Here is a 25,661-nt window from a genome sequence, read left to right on the forward strand (position 1 = left end):
TTAAGTACTTTAAGCATTTCTGTATCAGGATATTTAAGCAGCTAAATACTTTGATGAAGTCTGTCTCCTCATTCAAAGCTGGAAATACATTACCATGAATATTTACCATGTCAAGTAAGGACATGAAACTTCACCAGCTCACACACACACATCTACCAGGCCAACCTATCAGCTTGTTCCGAAGTTAGAAGCTGCATCCTTAGCTAGTCACGCTGGTATCATGAATTTTTCAGCCCCGTGTCTCCTCTGAAACAGGCAAACACTATTTTAGGAGACCAAATCCTCCCCATACACCCCCAAGAGGGGTCAAAATCCAGCAGAGCTGAATGCTACTCAACACTGAAGCAAAACTTTATCAGAAATTGCTGAATCACAGTTCCTAGAAAGGGGTTTTGGGGTTGGGAAATATCTTGCCTCTTCCACGTAGGGACACTCAGGACAGTGAATGCTATCATCTCTCCCTGCCCTTTGTAACAGCCAGGACCTGAAAGGCAGCCCCAACATGCAGAGAGTACATAGCTTTAGGCTGTGCCTGGGGGGTATGAGGCCGGACATCAGGAGGAATTTCTCCACGGAAAGGGCAATTAGATATTGGAATGGGCTGCCCAGGGAGGTGGCGGACTCACTGTCCCTGGAGGGGTTTCAGGAAAGACTGGATGAGGCGCTCAGTACCACGGTCTGGTTGTTATGGTTCTGTTACGTGCTGGACTCGATGATCGCAGAGGACTTTTCCAACCGGATTGATTCTGTGATGGATGCACTGCTGACAACCGAACCAGGGTCTGTGTACCCACCACACCTCCGTACGGAACGCAGGAGGTTAAGGCTTCTTCCAGCAGGGATGGGGTCCTGCACAAAAAGCTAGAGCTGGACTGCTAGGAGGCAATTGAACATTTATGATATAATGGATTGTGGCACGCCGAGACAAAAGCCCTCTGCAGAGAGTCAGTGACGCGTACAATTAGCATATTTCGCCCGCCAGCGCGGGAGGGAGATACCCACAACAACGTGACCAAGAGCTCTAGAGAGGTTACCCGGTGCACTAAAGTGGGGGCACGGATACGGAGAGCGGCTCGTCTCCCTTTCTCCCGCACATTCCGGGCCGGGGAGCCCCGCTGCCTTTCCCGGCCCCGGCCCCCGCCGCCTCCTCCACACGGCCCCGCCCCGCCCCGCCCCGCGCGCCTGGCCCCGCCCCGGGGGGTCGGTGGCGTCCGCGGTCGCCGTGGAAACGGTCTACGTCACCGCGCCCGGCGCCGCCGATTGGCGGGAATTGTTCGAGAAGGCGGCCGAGGGCGGAAGCGGAAGCCGCACGTGGAGCCGGTGAGTGGCTGCCGCAGTTTCTGGAAACTTCGCCTCATTGTCATATTTAAAGCGGCGGCGGCGCCGCTGCGTCCCCTCCCCGCCCGCCCGCCCGCGCACGCTACGGGGACCGGCGGCCGCAGCAGCACCGGGAGCGAGCCGGGCAGAGCGGGGGCCTCCCTCTGGCGCCGGGGCCATGGCCGTGGTGGGCTTTGATCTGGGCTTCCAGAGCTGCTATATCGCCGTGGCGCGGGCCGGCGGCATCGAGACCGTCGCCAACGAGTTCAGCGACCGGTGCACGCCGTGAGTGTAGGGGGGCGGCGGGCAGGGGCCGGTCCGTGCCCGGCGGGGCGCCCGCCGTGGAGAAGCTGCTGGAAGTTTCGCGGTGGGGCGTGGGGGGGTTCCCGCTGTGCGGAGCCAGCGCGTTCCCCGGCACTCGCCGCCTCGGCGGCTGCGGGGGGGTCGGTCCAGGGTGGCGGGGCCGGGCGGCAGCCCTCTGTGTGTCCCTCCGAGCCGCTGCGTGCCCCCGTGCTCCCCTTCCCGCCCCAGCCCGCTGCGTGCCCCGATCCCCTCAGCCGCTGGGTCCGCTGTGCGCCCCGAGCCTGACCCGCTCTGTGCCCCCGCCCCGCGCCCCACCCGCGTTGTTCCCCTGTGTCCCCCGGTGCCGACCCGTTCCGTGCCCCGGAGCCGGAGCGCGTCCCGCGGGCAGTGCCCGGGGCTGTGCGGAGCCGCTCGGGCCGTGCTGCGGCGGGAGGATCCCGGGGGGCAGCCCGGGTGAAGTGGGACACGGGCGGACACACGCTCCCACCCTTGCTGCGGAGGGTGGGCTCTGCCAGCTGCTCAGGGCAGCTCTCCCTTAGTCAGAGGTTAGATATAGAAAGCCTCTGGCTCCAAGCAGGAGTTAGTTGACAAGTTGGAAGCAGCCGTGCACAGATGGGTAGGGTGTAGTCCGGCTGTGAGCTCTGAATTGCGATCATCCTGTTCCACCGTTCGGATAAGCCATTGGGAAAAGTCCTGGATTTGGGCCAAGGCTTTAACACGGATAAAAGTCTTCCTGTAGTTTTTTTACTACAGGAATGACACTTTGACAGAAAGGCTAAGGTGTTTTATCTGCAGTAGCAGAAAATGAATCCGTGAGAGTTCTCAGTCGTGTTTGTTGCCAGGACCGAGTTAATTAGCCTGTTGTTCTTTCCAGGTCAGTGGTTTCATTTGGATCCAAAAACAGAGCTATTGGTGTTGCGGCTAAAAACCAGGTAGGTCATTTCCTGCTGCAAACTGTTGAAGTACCAGTGTGTGTGTAAAGTGAGTTGTCTGTGTGTATTTAAAGCCAAACAGCCTCAGTTTCTTGTTGAGTCTTTTATTTTAGAAATGCTGCACTATGCTGCCATGCTTTCTTTGGAGAAATGTAGGATGTTTTTGCTAGAATGCTTCTGCTCTCTCCTTCATTAATGTAATACTTTCCAGTGGAATATGTTCATATTCTGACAAGTTAAGGTCACTGGATTTCTTTTCCTAATGATTGTATACAGGATATTCCTTGTACTTGAAGGAAAACATTTTAAAATCTGTATATAGTCCCTTAAATTTAGATGTAAAGGGAGAGCTTTGGCTCAGATTCTTAAAGCTATTTAGGGTACCTTACTACCTTTGGATTTGCTGTAAATTAAGTGCTGCTGGTTTTGAAGGTGCAAGTCCTTATTTTGGTTTTTTGTTGTTTTTGGGGTTTTTTTTGATTGAGGTGCTTTGAAAGATTGAATGTTTTCTTTGTTAAAGTAGTATTTTCAGTTTAGAAGGAGAACTTGATTCCAACAAGTCTCAGAATAACAAACTGGAATGATTAAACAAATCCTTAGGTATTGTGCGTTGTTACATAACTGCTGCTGGGAGATCAAGCATGCAGCCTCAGCTGGCCTGTGCATCTCTCTCATGTAGCAAAGGACTGCAGTGGGTTTCCATGGAGAGAGCACTGGAGGAGACTTTATTCCACTATAATAGCACTCCTCTTAATTTTGAATAGCCGAGGCAATACAAATACTTCACATGTTAACAAGCACGGGCACATTCAGTTACAGGTTAGCATTCACACAAGTAAATACATGTGTTTGTGGTTTTTTCTTAAATTTCATTTCAGCATTGCTCAGTTGACTGCTGACATTGTTGCAAGTCAGAAACTAGTATGATTCATTAGTGTGCAAAAATGAGTTGTTACTCAAAATGAGAAATTATCTGAACCTGATGTAGTCTCAAGCATGTTTCAGTATTGTTAGATTGTTCTAGTAGGTGCTGTGGAAAACATGAAGGAGGCTGCAAGTGAGGCAGATTCTCTCTTAGATTGCATTTACAAGTATGTATTTGCAGTGATGAACACCTGTGACTTTAGTTACCTTCAGACTAACCTGTATGGTGTTACTTGGTTGAGTGTTTCATGCTTGGCTCTCCTAGAAGTTGAAGCTAAATATTTTTGCCAGGAAAAAAGAATGTAATACTTTAAATGATAAAAGATGACAGATTGCTTATTTCTGTAGTTGTAAGTCGTCCAGTTTGGCTGATGACCTAAGATGTGAATTGTGTTTCTTCTGTAAATGTGGAAGTTTCCTGACATGGAGTACTGAGAGTTACGTTTTTGGTGTATTCAGGTGTAGTAGCTACTTAAATCAAGGAATGCAATGATTGTTTTTATTTGAAAAATAAAAAGCAGAAAACCAAAAAGATCCCACAAAATAAAAAGAGGTTTGACTGGTGACTTCTACGGTGTGATTTTGTGAGAGAACTCAAAATACTCGAAGGTGCTCTCTTTAATATTTGAGAAATTGCTGCTGGAGCAAATTTTCAGCAAATTTCTGTAACCTTTAGGTAAGCATGGCAGCACTGGAGATGAGAAAAGTACATTAGTTAACAGATCATAATTCTCAGCTTTCTTAATTCTGACTAAGCAGGAAGATATTAAAACAGACCTAATGGCATACAATTACTCTAAAAATATCTTAAGATTGTTCTCTTAGAAAAGGCTTTGAGGTTAATTCTAAATTAGGCTATAAAAGCTGCCAGAGTGTTTGTGCTTCTCTACCCACTACATGGTAATAATTCCTGCTGCTGCGTTCTTCAGTCGTACAGCTGTGAAATACGTAGCGTTCAGGCACTCTGAAGTTGTGGCTATACAAATAAATAAAACCATGCTGGGCAACAATCTTCAACACAGGAACCTAACTACTCAATCACATTTAAGTACTGGAATAGTTCCTGGCATGATTTTTGGCCTGCGTTAACTTGTGCTCGTACTATTAATTGCTGAGCACTGTTTGGTGATTGGAATAAACCAAGGATGACTCTCAGCAGGCAATCCAAGTGTGACATCTTTCCACAGACGCAGCTGTCTGAAAGTTACTGCTTGTCAGTGGGAGTATGGCCTCCTTTTTTTGTCAGGGAGCTTTTCTGTAGGAGAACTGTCCTAGTTGAGTAGCTTTTTAATAAAGATGTAGCTCAAATTCTTCTATTCCGTGGTGGAAAATTTTTAATGCAACCAGGAATTGATGCTTTTCTTTGAGGGTAGTGAATGCTAGAAATATTCCTTGGTATGCTCAGCATTTGAGTTGCTATCATGCAGTCTGTTGGTGCCTGCCTAAATCTATTCTGTAGATAATAACACACTTTTGTAATTTCTCTCTAATGAAATAGAATTAAGTCTACTCTGAGATACTTGCATTATCTCTTAGGTTGTTCTTGTTGTCTGGTTTCTGTTGTGCTTTGCATTTCTGATAACGAATGCCTCTTTATGTCACTTGCTTGCTCTGGGGAGCTTGCATTGGAGTTTAGCACATATTTCAAGCTAAAATATTAGCAAAAAAAATTCCAAGTTGTCGATGCACTGTATTCTTCTTTGGTCTAGTGTAGGAATTTGAGTTTCTGCTGGATGAGTTTGAGCACGGAAATGATGTGCTTTCAAAGTAGCTCAGGGAGAAAAAAGTAACTATTGAAATATATGGGGACACTTAAGCTTGACACTTAGTAACTAGGAAAGCCCTTGCTTGCACTTTATGTAATAATGTTTAAAGTGGAGGTGGTGTGGCTTGGGTTGGAGGGCCAGCTTCCAGACAGAGAAGCCAGCTTCATATGTAGTTGCAATCTTTAAACATTTGAATTTGGTCTAAGTTGAATTTGGGTGACAGCAGTGAGGTGCAAGGTGAGTGGCTCTGGTTGCCAGCACAATCAGCAGCAGAGTGCTCCAGTGCAGTGCACAGGGTGGTTTCCTGAACTGGGGGAGTGTCACGGGCAGACAAGAGCTGCCAGAAGCCTGCAGCTGAGTGGCAGTGGCTGATGGGACCTAGGTGGGGCCAGGACCAACAACAGCAGTTTTCCCCAAATAAAAAAGAAGCCCTTAGGGAGCCCTGGTGAGCAGGGTGTGGCTCAGCAGTGTGCAGGAAGGTGCAGAGGCAGTGCCAGCCCGGGCAGGAGCAGTGGTGCCGACCTGGCAGAAAGCCACAGTCCCGCTCAGCTCCACGGCTGGCACGGCTGCCCAGACAGCTCTGGCAGGGACACACTGCCAGCACTGGGTGGCATCTGCACGGTGAGCCCTGCTCTCAGTACCAGTAGTGGGTGGCACCTGTGAGCAAGATGTGGGAATGTGCCCAGGTACTCTTCCACTTAGTGAAGAACTCTGGCGGGAGGTGTGTGGGCTGAGGACTATCAGGGAGCGTGAGAGAGAGAGATGATATAGTGGAATTGCACCCTGCCTTCCCTGGGATGTGCCTGGGAGGCAGACCTGACACACAGAGGATTCCTTTCTCTCTCCTCCACCTGCTGGAAAACACTGACTTGAAGTGATAGGGATCAATCTGTCACCAAGGTTAGGCTGGCCTATGTCAAAACTGCTTCCCTGAAGAAAAAGAGGACATTACTGTAGGAGACTCCTTTTGGAAGAGAGCAGAAGGCCCAATATGCTGGCAGGAACCACTTCTTAGGAAAGTCTGCTGCCTGTCTGGGGTCCAAGTTCCTGCCCTGGTATGGCTGTCAGATAATTATCCATTATTGATTTCTCAGATTGGCAGTGATGAGGTTGCACCTGGAGGTCCAAGGGTAATCAGGAGAGATTTCAGGGCCTTGGAATGACTGCTTAAGGGATCAGGAGCACAAATAGTGCTATCATGTGTTCTCTATCCTTCCAGTTGCAGGAAATGATGGAGGAAACAGGAAGAGCCAGCAGACCAATATCTGAGCTTGGTGCCATTGGCAGAATTTGTGGGTTTTGATCATGGGTCAGTTTACATGACAGCAGGACTGCTAGCAACAGGCAGGGTACACCTGTCTCAGAGGGGGAAAAGGATCTTTGCACAGGAGCTAGCAGGGATCACTGAGTGCTTTAAACCAGATTTGGAGGGGGGAAGACATACAACCAAGTTTGCTAGAGATAAGCCTGGGGGGCACCACAGCAGTGTTTGAGAGAGAGTGAGGTCCTTCTAGTGAGGTCCTTCACTCTGCTGCCTTAGTGGAGATGGGATGGAGATCCATTCAGCAGCAGTGACACAAGGGTTATTACTGATGTGTTTAAAAACTGTAGAAGCTCCTGAGAATGGTCACATAGGAGGTGGGACTTCTCTGCAAAAAGGGGCAGGATCAATAGCCCATGAAGTGCATGCCAGCAGGCATCAATGCCTGCAACACAGGTGATAAAGAGGAGGAGCTGGACACCGTTGTGCAGCAGTAAAACTCTGACACAGTTGCCATTATGGCAACGTGGGGGGGTGACTGGCACAACTGGGGTGTTACTCCTACCTGGTTAAAAACTGGCTGGATAGCCAGGCCTAGAGTGTTATGGTGAATGGAGTTAAATCTAAATCTAGCTGGCAGCCTATCACCAATGGTGTCCCCAAGGCTCAGTACTGGGGGCCAGCCCTATCTGATATTTTATTCAGTGATCTGGAAAAGAGGATCAAGTGCACCTTTAGTCACTTTGGAGGTGAGGCTATGCTGGACTGGAGTGTTGATCTGCTGGAGGGCAGGATGGCTTTACAAAAGGATGTAAACAGGCTGGATTGAACGGTTGAGGACCACTGTGTGAGGTTTAATGAGTGCAGTGTCCTGCACTTGAGTCACAACAACCTCATGTAACACTACAGAGTAGGAGCAGAGTGGCTGGGGAGCTGCCTGGTGGAAAAAGACCTGGGAGTGCTGTTTGGCAGTGGTTGAACATGAGCCTGCTGTGCCCAGGTGGCCAAGAAGGCCAATGGTCCTTTATCAGCAGTAGTGTGGCCAGCAGGACCAGGGCAGTGATTGTGCCCTGTACTCAGCACTGGTGAGGCCACACCTCAGATCCTGTTCTGGGTTCTGTTTTGGGCCCCTCACTACAAGAGGGATGCTGAGGTGCTGAAGTGAATCCAGAGGAGGACAATGGAGCTGGGGAAGGGTCTGGAGAGCAAGTCTGCTGAGGAGCAGCTGAGGGAGCTGGGGGTGTTTAGCCTGGAGAAAAGGAAGCTCAGGTGTGCCCTTACAATAATCTAAAAGCACAAAATTGCACCAGGAGAAGTTTAGATTGGCTGTTAGCAAAAGATTTTTTTTATCTGAATGGTTTATAAACATCTGAACAGGCTGCCTAGGGAAGTGGTGGAGTCACTATCCTGGGAGATATGTCAAAAGTGTGTGGATGTGGCTCTTGGGCATATTGGTGGACTTGGCTGTGTTAGGTTAATAGCTGGACTTGATCTGAAAGGCCTTTTCCAATTTAAGTGGCTCTATCATTCTAAATTAGTTGACTAAAGTAGTAGACTCTGTTGATCATGTTATTGTTCACCCAATTGTCTCAAGGTTTCAGAGATGGATAGTTTTATGATCCTTAATAAGTAATGGTCTGTGTCTAACTATTAATGAGCTGATAAAAAGTACCAGACAGCAATTACCAGTGTTAAATAAAGCTGTGACAAGGGAGTGAGCAGTAGTCTGAAAACTTGACCTGTGCTTGGGGGCCTACAGAACAGCACGGAACACTGCAGACTGATTAAGAGTGGATTTCTAACTATCCTGTATTTCTTTACAGCAAATTACTCATGCCCACAACACTGTGTCTAACTTCAAGAGATTCCATGGCCGTGCATTTAATGATCCTTTTGTTCAGAAGGAGAAAGAAAAGTTGAGCTATGATTTGGTTCCTATGAAGAATGGTGGAGTTGGAGTGAAGGTAAATTTGCAGTGTATCTTTCTGTGTTGTATAGGTAAATCTGAAGTCTTACATTTCAGCACCTGAAATGAAAATACGAGTTTCTTTTAATTATCCTAAAGGTAGGTTGCTTTAATCTCCCTGTTAAAGGAGAGCTCTTTATGAATAGAAAGCTTTATCTTTAAATAGTGAATATTAACCTTCAAATTAAGGTTCATTTACAAATAATTGCTGAAATGCAAGTTTTCCTGTTGGCAAATTGCACATCTAGCTCAAATGCACTGGCAGAAAAACTGCTAAGATAATTACAAGGTTGTATGGTTTTACTTCAAAGTATGACTTTCTACCACTTGTGTGGAATTCATTGCAGCAGACCTATTAGGTGTTTTACAAATGCTTTAGAAAATAGTCAGAACTCTTCTTTAGAATGATTGCCTTAGGTGAGTGGCAAGTGTGTCTTTAGCGGACTGCCTGGAGTCAGTTGCTTGCAAAAAGGTATTCAAAATCATCTACCACATTGCAGGTTTGGCTCTTGCTTGCCTTTCAAGGACTTCACTGATACAATGTCAGCTTTTCATGGAATAGGTGTCATTAATAACATTGTATCCATGTACAGAAATGTGTACAATTACTGATAACGAAACCTTGTTGGCATAACAATCAGTGTTGCTTCCCTGTTGAAGACTTTAGCTGGAACTGGTCCCTCATAACTTCAGTATAGATCAGTCCTAAGTAGTGAATAGATCACAGAAAAAAAGGGAAGATGCTTTCTCTTTTGCTGTTTGTGAGGTTAACAGATAAATTCAGACAGAAATTATTGGTTTCCTTTAATCAGTGTGTGTAGGAGTCTTGTACTGTGAGAGGCTAGTGTTGGGTGAACTCTACTACCTTTTTTTCTTAGGCTGATTGGAGAACAAATTAGTATTTATTTCTATTTAACTGTGGTTAACAAGTTTTAATAATTGATTCGATAAAATTCAATAAGACTGGGAGGTTTAGAGAACAATTTTTCTCTTAAAACCAAAGTGCCTACTTTTTCCCCAAACCATACTGAGTGAATAAAAGAGAAGTGTTACTTTCAAGCCTCAGCTGTAACATATTACTTCACTTCATCATTGTCATGTATTCTATTGCATGATAAAAATGGTGCTTCAGAATAGTTTTTGCTAAGAGAGCAATAAATAAACTTTTTGCTAAGCTTTATCTTAAGCTTTTAGTTGTTTCATCTGCACAGGTGAATTGTTGCACAGTTCTTCCTTTCAGAGACGTCTCATTATTTGAGCAGAAGGATAAAAATGCTGAGGAAAAATACACAGAAGGATAAAAATGCTGAGGAAAAATACATTTTTTGCATTTGGTGTCAGTTTGAAAAATGATGGCTATTTTTACTTAATGGTGTCCCACATTTTAAACTTGTGTCATTTTTGGCAATTTCCTTTATCTATGGAGTTGATACAGTTCTTGATGTTTTAAGACAGGATAGAATTATTGCTTCTAAAAACACTCAGCTGGGAAATTAAATTGTAAACTGAAGTTCTATAATGAAATAATGAAGCATGTCGTGATTCATAGAGTATTAGGCAGCAGTGTATCAAAGAACATTAAATGTATGCAATTTTCCATCAGTTGAACTAATGGAATTATTTTACCTATTCGATCCAGGTCATGTACATGGATGAGGAGCACATCTTCAGTGTGGAACAGATTTCAGCTATGCTATTGACTAAATTGAAGGAGACTGCAGAGAGTAACCTGAAAAAGCCAGTAACAGACTGTGTTATTTCTGTAAGTAATTGTAGTGCACAGGAACATTATGTCTTTTAACTTCAGCTATTGAGGGCATTTTGTTTCTATTCATGCAGAGTGAAAAAGAACTCTGCTAAGCACTTACAAAGAGATTAACCCAAACTAGGTTTAGAGCTTCTGACTTAAAGAAATCCCAGAGCTGCTGCCATATTCCAGACCCTGACTAACTTAATGAACTCATTCTCTTGGAAATGTCTGGACCTTTGGACCCAAAATGTTTCTGGATGCAGGTATAAATCCTTCTGGAACAGCTTGCTTTCATGACTAAGCATACAAATTACTCATTGAAGTAAATTCATATGTTTGTGTTTTTCCTTGGATTTAAAACAATTTGATAACAGCTTTGAACAATTTCCTTTATGAAGATTTGCCCTCTGTCAGCTGAAAATTTCAGTTTCTGTCCTGTTTATCTTCATCCTTTCAGCAAATGTTGCTTTGTTTCTTTCACTGTGATGACTGCACAGCAAATGACCTCAGATCAAGATCAGTCATTCCATTGCAAAGCCCCAGTATAAAATAACACCTGCCTCTCTGTTCTCAATGACTCTGAACAAGTCTGTCTCATGTTGCATCTAGGAATATTTAGCTCTGTTATTATTAGAAATGTTGATTCTCCAGTTGAACCTGGAAAGCTAGTTCTTCATGTGTCCCTGGAGGGGGAACATCAGAAGGCACTGTCCAAGGCCAGTGCTAGAGATCTGTAGAAAATTTTCAGCAGAAATTCCTTCATAATTTCTTAGCACTTCTTGCCTGAAGTAATTTCTGCCAAAATAGATTCTCTTCGTTTGTTATCCCTTATTTCTTTGCATCTCTGACATCTGTAGTATTGCTGTGTGCTTTTAGTTCCCTCTTTCCTTGTTTGGATAGGAGTCTGCCTGCTAGTTCTGATTAAGGTATTCCATATCACTGTCTTCATAATACCCAGTTTCACTTTTTGGGCCAGCACTTCCTGTTATTAGCATTTGTATACAAATAACTCATTTGTTTCTTGCTAGTGTGTGCTCATGTAAACTAGCTGATGCTGGTTTAATTCCATCTCTGAGTAGAATGTTTGAAGTGTCAATTCAGTATGGTAGTTGCATTTTAGAGGCTTGAAGGAAGTATCTTCCTCAAAGTGGAGGAATAGATACAATTTTTAAATTAATACTTTCAAATAAGTGGTCTAATGTCGCATTTTCTGGAAATAACTTTGTATTCTCACCTACTTTCTTCAGGTTCCATCATTTTTCACAGATGCTGAAAGGAGATCTCTTCTGGATGCAGCTCAGATTGTTGGTTTGAATTGTCTTAGATTAATGAATGACATGACAGCAGGTAAGTAGGATAAAATAGCAGTTCCTGCAATTGACAAGTGGGATAGAGGGTGCATTTAAATACTTCAAGAAAAAGGGCTGACTTGAAAAGGCAAATATAAATATTTGAAAAACTTGCTGTTCTGTTTTTGGTTTAATGTCTTCTGTGTGAATGGGTAGATGAGATCAAGCTCCATTGATAATTATCTCCCTGAGCACTTATTTAGGAGTCACTACATGTGCCTGGATTACTTGTTCATTTGGTGTACTGCCCAGATGCACAGCTGCAGGAGTTAGACACTCCTAAAGGAAGTTCCTTGATTAAACATCAACACCTCATAACTTCCAAGGCTTTTTTTTCAGTATAGTCAGGATTTTAAGCAGACACATGGCTCTGCTGACCATTTATACAATTCTCAGACAAAACTTCCCAGCTTGGAAGATACTCACTGGAAATACAAAACTGGGTTTGGGTTTTGTTGTTAAGATGTTCTGTGTTTTTGATTACTTTGCAAGGCAAAAAGAAACAAACCCAAACAAATGCTGAGGGAGCATATACATGACTAAGGGAGTATGTTCTGCTTTTCAGGTCCTACAGTTTAGATTAATGGAACAAAGCTTCCACGAAGATAGTGTATGTTGCACAGGTGTATGTCTGGAGTTGTCTTTATGCTTTTGATCTTATAGCTTAATGCTCACAGGGTTGTTGTGGTGTGCCACTGGAAATTAGAGATTGTGTGGATAATATCTGACACTTCTTTTGCAGTGGCTCTGAATTATGGAATTTATAAACAAGACCTTCCAGCTCCTGAAGAGAAGCCACGGATAGTTGTGTTTGTTGATATGGGACATTCTGCATTTCAAGTATCAGCCTGTGCATTCAACAAAAGTAAACTGAAGGTAGTAAGATTAAGTGGAAATTAAAATGTTTACCAGCAATTAGAATCAAATAGCCTGCCAATCTGCCTTCTTTTTTAAATTCTTAAATAATTTAATGCATGGAAAGTGGCAGCAAGTCAAAAGGCAAAGGTTTTCATCAGTGTTCTTCATTTCATTAGAATTGTTTCAAACAGGATGTAAATTTCTTGCAATACACAAATGTAAGATAAATAATACTAGTGCTATAATTTATTTTGCTTTATCTAAATGAGTGTGTGTATGGATGAAAACTTTGAATACTTAGGATTGTCAGTTACTTACTTAGTCTTATTTCCTCTATAAAAGTGAAGATCAATTTTTGGCTGAAGTAACTGTGCATTGGAAGATAGGCTGACCTGTCCCCAACATTATTTTGAAGCAAGGACTTGCTGATACTGGAAGACTGCTATTCCCAGTGATAGTGTTAAACTAAATAATTGTGTTCTTTTAAACCAGGTACTTGGGACAGCATTTGACCCTTTCCTCGGTGGGAGAAACTTTGATGGAAAGCTGGTAGATTACTTTTGTGCAGAAATAAAATCAAAGTACAAACTAGATCCAAAAACCAAAGTTCGGGCTCTTCTTCGTCTGTATCAGGAATGTGAGAAACTGAAGAAACTAATGAGTTCAAATAGCACAGACATTCCCCTAAATATTGAGTGTTTCATGAATGATACTGATGTGTCTGGAAAAATGAACAGGTGAGTTCTGTACAAGACAGGCATTTGCTTTAGTGGCCATTTTTTTAAAGAAGTGTTTCTTTCAGTGTTTGGAAGAAACTTAATGTGCTAAAATTAAGTGTAAGTGCTGAATAGCTGTGGCACTTTGTAATAGCTAAGGCTGGGAAATGGGATGTTCAGCTAACCTGAGTAATGTTTCAGTGCAATAACATACATAAAAGTTCAGATTCTTTTTGTAGAATATGGTTCTAAAACCATGGATTGATGCTTGCAAACCAGAAGGTTGGTTACATATTTTGACTTTCTGCATATTTTAGGTAACTTAAATCCCATACTCTCTTAAGATAGCAACAATTTCAGCTTTGTTTCTTTTTTTCTGTTCTTAGTGTACTATGGATATTGATAGAGAAATGGAGGGCAGAAACAGTGCTGATGGATGATGACTTGATTATGGTCCAAGTGTAAATGAAGTCTGTCTCTCATACACATGTTCACAGGCATGGCTTCATTTGTTCTGTAGCTACTGCTAAGAGTGGTGGGTTGTTTTTCTTCCAGTGTTTAGGCAACACTTTTTCATGATAAAGGAAGTGTCAGTGTTTTCTGATTTATCTGTACCCTTTGCTCTGAGGCAAATACATAGCAGCTGCCCAAACAAAACCTTTATCTTATTTAACTGCATTGATAGTGGCTTAGGAAAACTTGAAAGCAGCTGTTTGTGTACTACCCTGTCTGTGGTTGCCACTTTGGCCTACTCACAGGAGTTTAGCTTCAGGTCTCTGTAGTGTTGCTAACCAACCTAGTCAGCATCAGTTTGGAAACAAATACCAGGCAAGGTTCTTGTGGGACAGGCATTCTTTAGTTAATTCCATTTTTTTTTCTTAGGTCACAATTTGAAGAATTGTGTGCTGACCTGCTGCAGAGGATAGAGATGCCTCTGCTTTCATTAATGGAACAAACACAGCTGAAAGTGGAAGATGTAAATGCTGTGGAGATTGTGGGAGGAGCAACTCGTATTCCTGCTGTCAAGGAGAGGATTGCTAAATTCTTTGGCAAGGATGTCAGTACAACACTGAATGCAGATGAAGCCATAGCTAGGGGCTGTGCTCTGCAGGTATAGTACTAGCAGCACTTGATGGAATTAAAAGATGTATTTCTTCCATGAATAGGAAGAATAGGTCAAGCAGTTATGAAGAATTGTAGAAGTGGTCCATTTTAAAGTACTCAAGGGAACATACATGTTCACTAGGTCTTTTTATGGGACTGTACTGTTTAAAAAGACCAGAGTACTCCTCCCTGGTGCAGTACCCTATTGCAGGGTGCATTCTGTAAGCAGCCCACTCTGCTCTTGAGAAGAACACAATCTAGAGATCTTTAATGCCAAAAATTCAAGTTGCTGTCAAGCTGAAAGTTACTTTTACTCAACAAGGTATAAGAACTATGGAGAGCCCGAACTACTTTGACTTTCCTGGTATCCAGCTTGCTATTAATGTTTTTATTAACATTATGAAACATTATGAAACAGGTTTTATTCTGTCTCCCTCCCATTTTTACTGTTTCCAGCTATATTTTACAAGCAAACCACACATTCTGTATTCTTTCTTTTCTCCTTTAACTTCTTGTCTTATTTCACCCTCTTCTCTTTGACTTGTTTCTTTACTCTGTCTCACTGACAGTTTTCCATTGCCAGCAATCAGTTGTGTTCAGGGAAAGAAGCAAGACCCTTTGGATAAACACTTCTTTTAGGAGTAAGCACTGCAGAATTTCCCTTTTTTATAGTCCTGCTATTTCCTTAGTGTTACCTTTACTCACAAGCTGCAAAAGACCTGCTAACACAGCACATAAACACTTGTGTGTGAAATTTCTCTTCTCATACTGCATTGAAATTGAGTATTGAAATAGTTCTGTCTAGTAAAATCAATACAGTTTTCACTTGTTTGAAAATTTTTTGCTGTCATGTCTAGTGGAGTAGAGGAGTTAACCAGCTGTAATGCAAGCTTTTTTGTTGTTTGTTTTTTATTTTTTTTTTCAGTGTGCCATTCTTTCTCCAGCTTTTAAAGTGAGAGAATTTTCTGTGACAGATGCTACACCTTTTCCAATATCTCTGCTGTGGAACACAGAAGCAGAGGACACTGAAGGGTAGGTAGCTCAGACTACCATTTCATGAAGCTTTTGACCTTCATAATTCAGGGGTCATGTTCTTGCTTGCACTTAAACTAGGATTTTGGCATTCTCATGCAGAAAACCCATAGGCATGTACCAGAGATGGTTTACAGGGAAGATTGTAAAGACATAGGTTGAAATTTGAACTGTAATTCCTCATTTGTAAAAACAAAGATTTTTAAAAAGTGAGAGAGCTACCAACTAGTATCTGGTCTTGCCTTTATCTGGTTGTCAGGATTAGAAATATAAAATTAGATCAGTGCTTGGGTCCTGATTCCACTTTGCCTTCTGGCTTTTCACTTTTTACTCAAGGTGTTCCTGACACCGAAGATTGTTGATTTATTAGTAATGTTAGGTACTATGGAAATATTGTGAACTTAGGGGATGCTATTTATCTGACTGCAGGAGCAATTTAACACCTAGCAAAAATTTAACATTTGTAAGAGTGATTTCTTGCTGCAGTCTCTTATGACTGACATCTGTTACTAATTGTGCCATGCCTGTGGGAAATGCAGTTGTTTTCTAGGATGGAAAGAGCTCCATGTTCAACGTGTGGAAAAATCATGGTTCTAGAGGGATCTGTTCATACTTTTTTCATATTCTTTGTAGTTCAGCCTTTTTTTTCTTCCTGTCTGTTTTCTGTGGAGGTGCAGGGCCTAATTGTTCTGTCACTTATGAGAGCAGCCTGTGGGTTCCTGTTCTAGGTAAAGCTCTCATTTTCTCACATCTGGGTTATTAGATGAGGTCTTCCACAGTTAGGAGACAAAACTTAGTTGGAAATTGGGATCAGGCTGGCATAATAGCGGACATGCCATAGAACATGAAGTAAAGCTGGTTGTTTTTCTGTCATGTTGAGGAATGAATAATAATCTGGTGTCAGGGTTCTCAACTGAGCCATGGAACGTAAATGAGCAAGGAATTAACAGGGCTATAATTATCCCTTTGAGACTAAGGAAGGGTGCAAATTATGATTCAAAATACACTATTTCTCATTACAGAGAACAGTACAAGTTCTCATTACAGTAGAGAACAGTAAATCCTTTTCCTTGCAGTACAGTAGTAAAGTGTCTTTATTGGAAATGTTCAGAGGGGTAAATGTTTCAAAACATGATATTCCTCTAAAGAGTTCTGACCCTATATCAAAACCTTCAAGCTCAAATACACTGCTAAAAGTGATACTTTTCCCTTAATTACAGAGTTCATGAGGTCTTCAGCAGAAATCATGCAGCACCCTTTTCTAAGGTACTTACATTCTATAGGAAAGGTCCATTTGAGCTAGAAGCTTTTTATTCTGATCCTAATGGAGTCCCATATCCTGAGTCAAAAATTGGTAAGTAGTTGTCCTGGAAATAGTGTTGTCTCCAATAGAACAATTTGAAATTGAAGAGTAACTGTTGTGCAGTATGATGTATATATTCAGGCTTTTGTCTCTGAAGGACTCAGAATGTTCCCATTCCTGAGACAACTGAATCAGTATTTTTTATTTTTCTTGCATATAATGTTGCTTTGGCTGAAGGAAGAAATGAGGGGGAGCAAATCAATGCCTACAACTAAAATGTGGTTATGACTACTAAAGATAGCTTTTTGACTTTTTTAATCTTTTCTGTTTTATCGCTGAAGCAAGCTAGGAATAATTGAATAATATCTCCTGTATATATAAAAAAACGTCTTGAATAACTAGTTGTTGTTTTTACCTATGCCTTCTGACATAATGCTGAGTAACTTCTAATCAAAGCAGCCTGAAATAGTGGCAGCTACAAGACTACAGTATTGATTTGTCTATGTAACACTTCTAAGCAGTTCTTTCATACTTTTTGACAAATTGCAGCACTTGACAGTGTTGATACTTACAAAGAGCTTACAACATGGTTAGCTAGAAGAAGACTGATGGTAAAGACAGGCCAATTAAATAATTGTTCTTGAGTTCTAAACATGCAATTAAATGTTGTTTATTTGCATGCCATGTATTTTGAAAAACCAGCACAAGAGAAGGACTTATTACAAGCACAAGTAGTGACAGTACAAGGGGGAATAGCTTTAAAAACTGCAGGAGGGCTAGTTTAGATTAGATATTTAGAGCAAATTCTTTGCTGTGAGGGTGGTGAGGCACTGGAATAGGTTTCCCAGAAAAGTTGTGGATGCCCCATCCTTGGAGGTATTTAAGACCAGGTTGGATGAGGTCCTGAGCAACCTGGTCCAATGAAAGGCAGGGGATTTGGAATGCAGTCTTTAAGGTCACTTCCAACCCAGGCCATTCTATGATTCTCTGACTGTATTCTGTAGTTACAGAAACATCAGACTGCCTTTTGTGGCTAACTCTTACCATAAAGACTGATGGTGGGGTTTGTCGGTGTTCAGCTAATTTGGCTTTGACAAATGAGAAACTGTTTATCTGCTGTTCTGAAAACTGGTAAGAACAGAACTGAAGATCAGATTTGTTTCAACTCAGTTGCCAGTTAATTCTTTGCTCAGAACAGAATTATTGCTACGACTAATGGGTGAAGTAGTAGTTCTAATGAGACTGGCAAAAAAGAGAACAGATCACACAACTCCAGTATTATTTGATTTACAAGAGAGAGGACTATATTCCATAGCCTGTGAGAAAGGCAGGTAAAAGCTTGTGCATTTGGGATCTAGATCTGTTGCTGAAGGAATGGTGTGTGCAAATATGTATATTTGGCCTGTGAATTTGGGCAGCTTGTACTTTGCAGCTAAGTGAGCATTCTGGTCTCCAGGTCACTCTTTTGGTAATCCATGCATAAGGAAAAATGTCTGCAGTTAATGTCAAGGACATCTGATTCTTCATTTACTGTTGAGCTAATTGTCTGTCTATTAGTTTCACAATGCTTGTTTCAAGTATTACAGTAGTTACAGAACAGTTATGTTCTGCCCAAGAATAAAAGGTGATGGCAGACTGGCATGGATGTTAGAAGCTGTAAGGAAAGCCTCTAGAAATATTCTTTCTGTGTTGGGCAGTAACTTGTATTAGAAAGGCACCACTTAATATTGACATTAGACTAAGCCCTTCAGTAGTTTTCTTTCAGCCCACTAGTAACACAGAGAGCACCAGTTTTGTATTTACTCTGTATTAGTTGTGTCAGGAGAACCTACTCTTCACTTTATAAGGTGAAGTTAGCTGAAAAGCAGTGTACTTTGGTTTTGTTGGGTTTTTTCTTTCTGGTAGTACTGATTTAATTTGAGGGACCATGAGTTTAGCATGGAGGCTTCATTAAATATTTAGAAAACAGTTTGTCTATGAAAAAGGGAGATGTTTTCCTGGCTCTGTAATATTACCTACTTAATTCCACTGTGTGAGTTTTGATTCTTTTGGTTTTAGGTAGGTATGTTATCCAGAATGTGGCAGCCCAGAAAGACGGAGAGAAGTCTAAAGTCAAAGTGAAAGTCCGTGTCAATACTCATGGCATTTTCAGTGTGTCCACTGCATCTATGGTAGAACCAGTTAAAAGTGAAGAGTGTGAAGATGTCAGTGTTGAGACTGAAGTGGAAGCTCAGGACCAGAGGTCTATTGAAAACTTCAGTGATGTAAGTTGACCTTTCTTGTGTGTGAATGTCCTTAATGATTGATGAAAGGGTGTTCTGCTGTTGCATACTCTGGAAGAAAAATACCTTCCTCTAAGGAAGCAAAAGGAGATTAATTTTAAGATGTGTGTAGCTGTCAGGAAATTGTCTTTACAAGAACAGGAGATAATTTATGCTATCTTGAAAGTGTGTGGATTTCAAAATCAGTTATTGTGTGAAGTGCCAAATAGTGACAGGTTGTTTGAGGGTGGGGTTGCTTACAGCTGCCATAGTTATCCAACTGTTCCAAACAGGAAAACTAGATTTGGATTGTTAATTATCCATGCACTTTGTGGTGGAAGAATTTGTATGTAACCCTTTGTATCAGTAAAGTTTTTTGAAACTTTTTGTGAAAGGGAAAGCTGAATTGTTTTCTACAGCATCGAAGGAGAGGGGAGCACTGGGGAATAATGCACATTGTTATAGTGTACTTGATCTTTTAATAGTTTTGAGGGGGAAAAAGTAAACATTGACTCAAGAAATTAAAAGCCCCTTTTTGTAAGAGAAAGTGGTCGCACGTGCACACACGCACACAAGTATTGTGCAGCAAGCCTGGCACTGGTAACATTTTCATGAACTCCTTCTGAATTTGCACCCAGTCTGTATCTCCAGAGCTGAAGCGTGTGTGTTTCTGCGTGTGCACAGAATGCTGTGTAGGGCACTTTGTACCGTACGTGCGTCAGGAGTGACGTGCCCTATACTTAAATGCAAGTGCACATGCCTTCTACATCCTTTGTGCCTGGGCTTTCATTTCAGAAAAATATCCAGCAAGAGAACAGTGAGGCTGGAACACAGTCCCAGGTACAAACTGATGGTCAGCAAACGTCTCAGTCTCCCCCTTCATCAGAACCTCCCTCTGAAGAAAACAAAATCCCAGATGTCAAGAAAGTGAGTGACCCTTTAACTCTGTTGAAAATGTTATCCTATATAATGGCTTTTAAAATGGTAATATATTACAGGAAAAGTAGGAACTTGGTGTTGGAACCTTTTTCATTTTCACACCTTTACAAAGTGAAAAATGATATCTGTATCTTGTGATGATTTCTGTACAGAGTTTGCAAAAGGATTCCTGCAAGAAGCCTTTCTCTACCACTTCCATGTCTTCTTGCAGTGTTGGACAACTCGTTTATTTGGGTTGCAGACATTTGAATTTAAACAGCAGTTAAAGGCCAAGCTTATTAGGCCTGCTGAAGGAAGCTGGGATCAGGAATTCATAAACCTAAAAGGAAACAATCAGTGTGAAACATTTGTCTGCATGTTATTGCTAGTGATTTCATTTTTTTCATCTGTATGAGATGAAAAATGCTTTGGGTTAAAGTCTTAAGGCCTTCATCATCATTAGTGAACTGCTATGTTACACATGAACACTTCTGGAAAATCTGCAAACACAGCATATATCTGAGGAATGTCCTTGCTGCAGCTCAGTGCTCACTGTCTCGAAACAGACTCTAAGGAGACTAGGATAGGAGGTGGAATCCCCAAAAGGAAAGTGCCTCACGAGCATATTTTGAAGATTTTAAAAGAACATGGAAAAACATTTGTGTGTTCTTCCTCTGAATGTATCTTTCATCATAGCAGTACTTCATCAGAAAGAAGTCAGGAAAATTATCTTATTTTTCTTCTTTCTAACTCAGACAAATGAGAAGAAAGGTGATCAGCCCCCAGAAGCTAAAAAACCCAAGATAAAAGTGAAGAATGTGGAACTGCCCATTGAAGCTAACTTGGTTTGGCAGTTAGGAAAAGATCTCCTCAATATGTATATTGAAACAGAGGTGAGTTAGTGTGGTTTAGACTGCTTTCTTGTGTGCAGTTATTAACCATTCACCTGCTTCTCAAGGCAGCCTCTGTTCTTGTTCTGCCACCCTGGAGTGTGGGCTCAGTTAACAGTGAGCTAACATGCTGTCTGCCTTCTAACACATAACTGACAAATGTTTATCAGAAAGACTGAAGTGTCCTCTACAGCAATTAGTATCAGAACACTGATCCGTGGAATGGCATCGCAGATTCATTTAAACTGTTGTAATCCAGAGAAGTGCAACTCATTTCTTCAGATGAGTCTACTGCATAATAATGAGAATTTCAACAGTTACGTGAACCAAGGCCTGTGGGAGACTTTACGGGAGCTGTGCTTCGTAGAATGCTGTTTGAACATTGTTATTTTTTAATTAAAATATTTTCTGTGGTATACAGGGAAAGATGATTATGCAAGATAAACTGGAGAAAGAAAGAAATGATGCAAAGAATGCAGTGGAGGAATATGTATATGAGTTCAGGGACAAGTTGTCTGGACCATATGAAAAGTTTGTTTGTGAAAAGGTAGGTTATGGTTTCAGGAACTTCTCTGAAAATACCAAGTATCTGTTTTGTATACCTTGGTTAAACTTGCTCAAAGCCACCCTAAACATAGCTGCAAAACCAGAACTTCAGTTGAATGATGGCAGTGACTAACCCAGAATAAGGCTTAGGTGTAACAAATACATATCCCTGAAAAAAAATTTTGTCACAAATGGAGTTAAGTTTTGCTTCCAATTGGAACTGGTGGCGGGAAGGGGGAACTGTGTTGCTTTATGTGTAACCAAAACCATGAATTAGTTACACCCCAAGCATTGGCCTAATCAAAGACAAAAGTCTGTAAATGCTACCTTTGTTGTAGATGTGTGTTTCTTAGTCCGGAAGCTGGCATGGTTTAAGTAACTAAATTAGGCAAAAGCTGCAGTAGAAATTAAATTTTTATACAGGAGGCTAAGGATTCATGTGTATATTTACCTCTGTTATGTTCCTTCAAGACAAACATGGTTGATTGGTGTGTATTTCAGTGTTTGATGTGTTGAATTATATTGACACACAGGATCTGCAGGGATTCTCTGCCCTCCTAGCAGAGACAGAAGGCTGGCTGTATGAAGAGGGTGAGGATGAAGCAAAGCAGGTGTATGTAGAAAAATTAGAGAATTTAAAGGTAGGCCTGTTAATATGCCTGAAAAGCAAAATTTCCAAAAGACTGTGCTAAACAACATTAATGAATGTTAATGAATCACATAAACATGGAGGAATTGCTTTTTCTAGAAATTAGGTACTCCAATTGAAATGCGCTTCCAAGAGGCAGAGGAGCGACCAAAGCTATTACAAGAATTGGGACACAGGCTCCAGTACTATGCTACAATAGCTGGGGAATTCAGGAATAAGGTAAGTGGCCTTTTTTTAACCACAGTGCTTCTGTGAGGCTCATTGGCTGGAGGGCTTCAAATGCACTTTCAGACGAGCTGTGAACTACTGCTATATAGGTCACAAATTTAACACCACAAATGTTTCCCAGTACTCAAAAAATCTCATGCAGTGTGTCATATCTTCAGTTGCTTGATACTTCTGGATGTTTTCAGGCTAAAGAGGGTGTTCTAATAAAGAGTTTAGACTTGTGGTCTGATTCTTGACCTTTAAAAAACTGGTCTGTTTTTTAGAAATGTGCTCTCTTTCAGGGACAAGAATTATTGTATGGTGAGAGGCATTAGTGTAAAACCTAGCTGCAGATAAAGTAAAAAACACAATTTTGTTATATGTGGATATTTGGGGTTTGGTTCTTTGTGGGGTTTTTGTTTGGTTTTTTTTTTCATTGGTATTTGTAGATTATGTTCTTGATAAGCTTTGCAGTCTGAAAATTTGCTCCTTGAATTTCAGCTTAAAGAATTTTAATAGGATGGCTTTCAACACTCAGACTAATTAAACCTGATACTTAACATCAGAAACAATTATGTCTTCACAGCTATAGATCACAAAATTAAGTGAAATCATTAGTAGTGTTACATGTGATATAGCTAGCATCATTGTAAATAGTATATTTAAAAACTTGGTTTTATTTAAGAATTCTAAATATGGATTCATTGGTTGTGTTGCTGGGTAGGTCCTTCTCCTGATAGTAGTTAATTGTGTAACTGTAGCATTGTAGGGAATGCTAAAGTTGAAAACTGTAGTCCTTTCCCTGTACATCAGAATCTCAATGTCTAAACTATCTTGGGCACAGGTAGCTCCTCCAGAACAGGAGGGAATATTTTTTTATATCAGCTTTTTAAAGTATGTTATATTTTATTACATGACCTTTTTGTGAATCTTCTATGCCCTCTGTGAACCAGATTTCTTGTTCATTTGGGTAAAGGAAGCTTTATATTCACATCTGTATTTTCTGTTGTCTCTGGCTGTAATGGATCTCCCTTGTGGCTAACTTATATTTGTTTTGACCATTGGAAGAGATTTACAAGTTATAAATAATTGAGATAGACTTGTTGGCATAACTTCATCATGTTATTAACACTTGACAGTTACTAACAGATACAAAATGTTTGTATTTGGACAGGATGAGAAATACATCCATATCGATGAGATGGAAATGATGAAAGTCGAGAAGTGTGTTAGTGAAGTGGTAGAGTGGATGAATAATGCTGTGAGTGCACAGGCTAAGAAGAGCTTAGATCAGGATCCAGCTGTGCATTCAAGTGAAATTAAGGCAAAGCTACAGGTAAGTACCATAAGAAACTATCTTTAGAGGTTGGTGCTAAAAGTAGACTGGTATCTGTGCCTTTTGTCTTCCCCGGTTTCATCTCGCTGCTCTAGTGTTCTTGAAAGGTAGAAAGTATGGAAAGGAGGAGATCCAGCAGAAAGAAGAAGAGCTCTAGTGTGCTGTATACAATTTTGTGGAGCTCATTAATATTTTGTCTTTCAGTCCCCTTAAAAACTCAGGTTGTTTTTCAGTGTTTTACTGAGAGACAAAATAGTATTGAGAGAAACCAATATGAAATCCAAAATACTTAGTTGAACTTTGCTCACAGAACATCAGAAAGTATACCAGTTAATTTATTTCAGAGTACCCTTAGTACTTGTCAGTTTGGACTCAGGGGAACAAATGCAGAAGCCAATTTCAAACAGTTTTTTGGACACAGGACTTTTTGCACTAGTGAAGCTGGTGGCTCCTTTATACACATTCTGCCCACATTTCTTCCATCTTTTTTAGGAGTTAAACAATGTCTGTGAGCCTGTTGTGACACAACCAAAACCAAAAGTTGACTCTCCTAAGGAGGAAAACCCATTAAGTGAGCAGAGTGATTATAAAACTGAAGACATGGGAGATGATAAAAATTCTGAAATGCCTCAGCAAAATGGCGAATGTCATCCAAATGATCAAAACACCATTAACATGGACCTGGACTAAGCCACTGCACTTGCAGCAAATTATTTCATCCCATGACAGAAGATGTTTTGGCTGTCATATGTGATGGGGGAGGGAATGCATTGTTTTGGAAACTATTTATATTTTTTTCTTAAGACTTGTCTGGGAATATGTTATGTTGTGGGAGGAAGAATAGTAAAGTGTTGGTCATGACTATCCTAAAAGGAAAATTGCCTTGGTAACTTTCAGATTCCTGTGGAATTGTGAGTTCATACTAAGCTTCTGTGCAGTATTTAACCATTTGCATCACTAAAGATGAAAAGAAGCCCTTGCTTTGAAATGTACTGCTCCTTTAAAAGGTTGTAATCAAAACACTCGTAGGCATTTGTAGATGCCAAGGTAGTTTTCTTTTGTCTGGACATCTAATTGGGTATGTCAGAAAAAGCCAGTGTCTGTCCCTTTCACAAGGACTTTGCAGAAGAAATCCTTCTGTCTGAGATTTTTGATTGTTGCAGTCCAAAGTACTTATCAGGTAATGAGATGGTGAAATGTGTTAGTAGCATGCAGAAACGCTTACGTTTCATCTCTTGCTAAACAATACATTTTTCATGTGGGGTACATAAAATGAAGGAAATGCTAATTCTGTTAGTGTTATTGTGAAGCTTTTTAAAGAGCTTTGAAATAAAGTTCATTTTACTGGTATCGCCTGACCTCTTGAGTTTAAGTGTTTGCAGTACTTCTGCTCTTAAGTGTTGCCCTCCTTACAGTTTGACAGGCCATTGCTTTTTGTTCCTGTGCAGGAGAGTTATAAACACACTTAAAACTCTCACACTTTGCACAGAACCAGTTGTACAGTGAGATGAATGTAATTTAGCCCCTTAATGAGTAATGCCTCTTTCTTTTCTTTGGCCCAAGTGTTGTAAACACCTGAAAGAACCCGAAAACTTCACAGATGTTAGAGCATAGGACAGTGTTTGTAACTGATGCCTATATAACTTAGGTTACAAGGTGCTTATATAGCTTGAGTTAGAAGATATCAATATAACCTAATGTATCTGTATAACCTGGTACCAATATAACCAGAATCATAACTTTTATACCTATGTAACCTGATATAAATAACTTTCTATACAGTGTAATGGCTAGTATGTGGTTAACTAGTTGCTTAATGCTGAATAGACAAAAAAGAAGGAAAAACTCACCAGGTGGGCAGTTTTAGAAATAGATAAGTATACTACTAATGAGAAATTGGCAAATGTAAAGGCAATTAGCCACAAAGCAAAGAATTTAGGCTGGTTAAGACCAGCCTGACCAAGGAACACTGTAACTGCACGTGCTCTGAAAACAAGGTTGAAAAGTTCAGATGTGAAGAAGACCTTGGAAGCCTTCATCAAAGACCCCTGCTAACCCGTGAAATGGGGAGGCACAGGTGCAATGCAGAAAAATAACCACGAGATCACACATGTGATGATGTTATAGTGATACTAAGCAGTACTTACTCTATAAGTACACCACAGCACTTGACAAAAGTGAGTGAGTAAGGTGGAGAAATTCCCCTCATCACCGTAGCTGCAAGAAGCAAATAGCTGCTCTGTAGACATTGGTCTGTGGGGATTTATGTCCAG

General features: G+C 41.2%; 1 protein-coding gene across 2 annotated transcripts; it reads left to right on the forward strand.

The window, feature by feature from the left end:
- The first annotated feature begins 1,408 nt into the window (after positions 1–1,408).
- On the forward strand, positions 1,409–24,738 carry HSPH1 (heat shock protein family H (Hsp110) member 1). Of its 2 annotated transcripts, XM_058042873.1 has the most exons (18): positions 1,409–1,602; positions 2,495–2,552; positions 8,327–8,467; positions 10,109–10,231; positions 11,467–11,566; positions 12,311–12,444; positions 12,919–13,163; positions 14,025–14,253; positions 15,172–15,278; positions 16,499–16,632; positions 18,640–18,845; positions 19,638–19,769; positions 20,516–20,653; positions 21,072–21,197; positions 21,730–21,837; positions 21,945–22,064; positions 23,227–23,388; positions 23,881–24,738. In XM_058042873.1, exons 1-18 carry the CDS (start codon positions 1,496–1,498, stop codon positions 24,076–24,078), a joined length of 2,568 nt encoding a protein of 855 aa, XP_057898856.1. In that variant the 5' UTR covers positions 1,409–1,495; the 3' UTR covers positions 24,079–24,738. The 2 variants fall into 2 exon arrangements, with proteins under 2 accessions (XP_057898856.1, XP_057898863.1); XM_058042880.1 differs by lacking the exon at positions 19,638–19,769.
- Positions 24,739–25,661: the final 923 nt, after the last annotated feature.

Source organism: Melospiza georgiana, chromosome 2 (assembly GCF_028018845.1).
Source record: "Melospiza georgiana isolate bMelGeo1 chromosome 2, bMelGeo1.pri, whole genome shotgun sequence".
In the NCBI taxonomy this organism is placed as follows: Eukaryota; Metazoa; Chordata; class Aves; order Passeriformes; family Passerellidae; genus Melospiza; species Melospiza georgiana.

What these genes read in the sequence shown, in the direction of transcription:
- HSPH1 (XM_058042873.1), top strand. Translation starts at nt 1,496, where the DNA reads ATGGCCGTGGTGGGCTTTGATCTGGGCTTCCAGAGCTGCTATATCGCC. An exon ending in TAACAGACTGTGTTATTTCT is followed by an intron (nt 10,232 to 11,466) that starts GTAAGTAATTGT and finishes TACTTTCTTCAG; the next exon opens with GTTCCATCATTTTTCACAGA. An exon ending in CTAGGGGCTGTGCTCTGCAG is followed by an intron (nt 14,254 to 15,171) that starts GTATAGTACTAG and finishes TTTTTTTTTCAG; the next exon opens with TGTGCCATTCTTTCTCCAGC.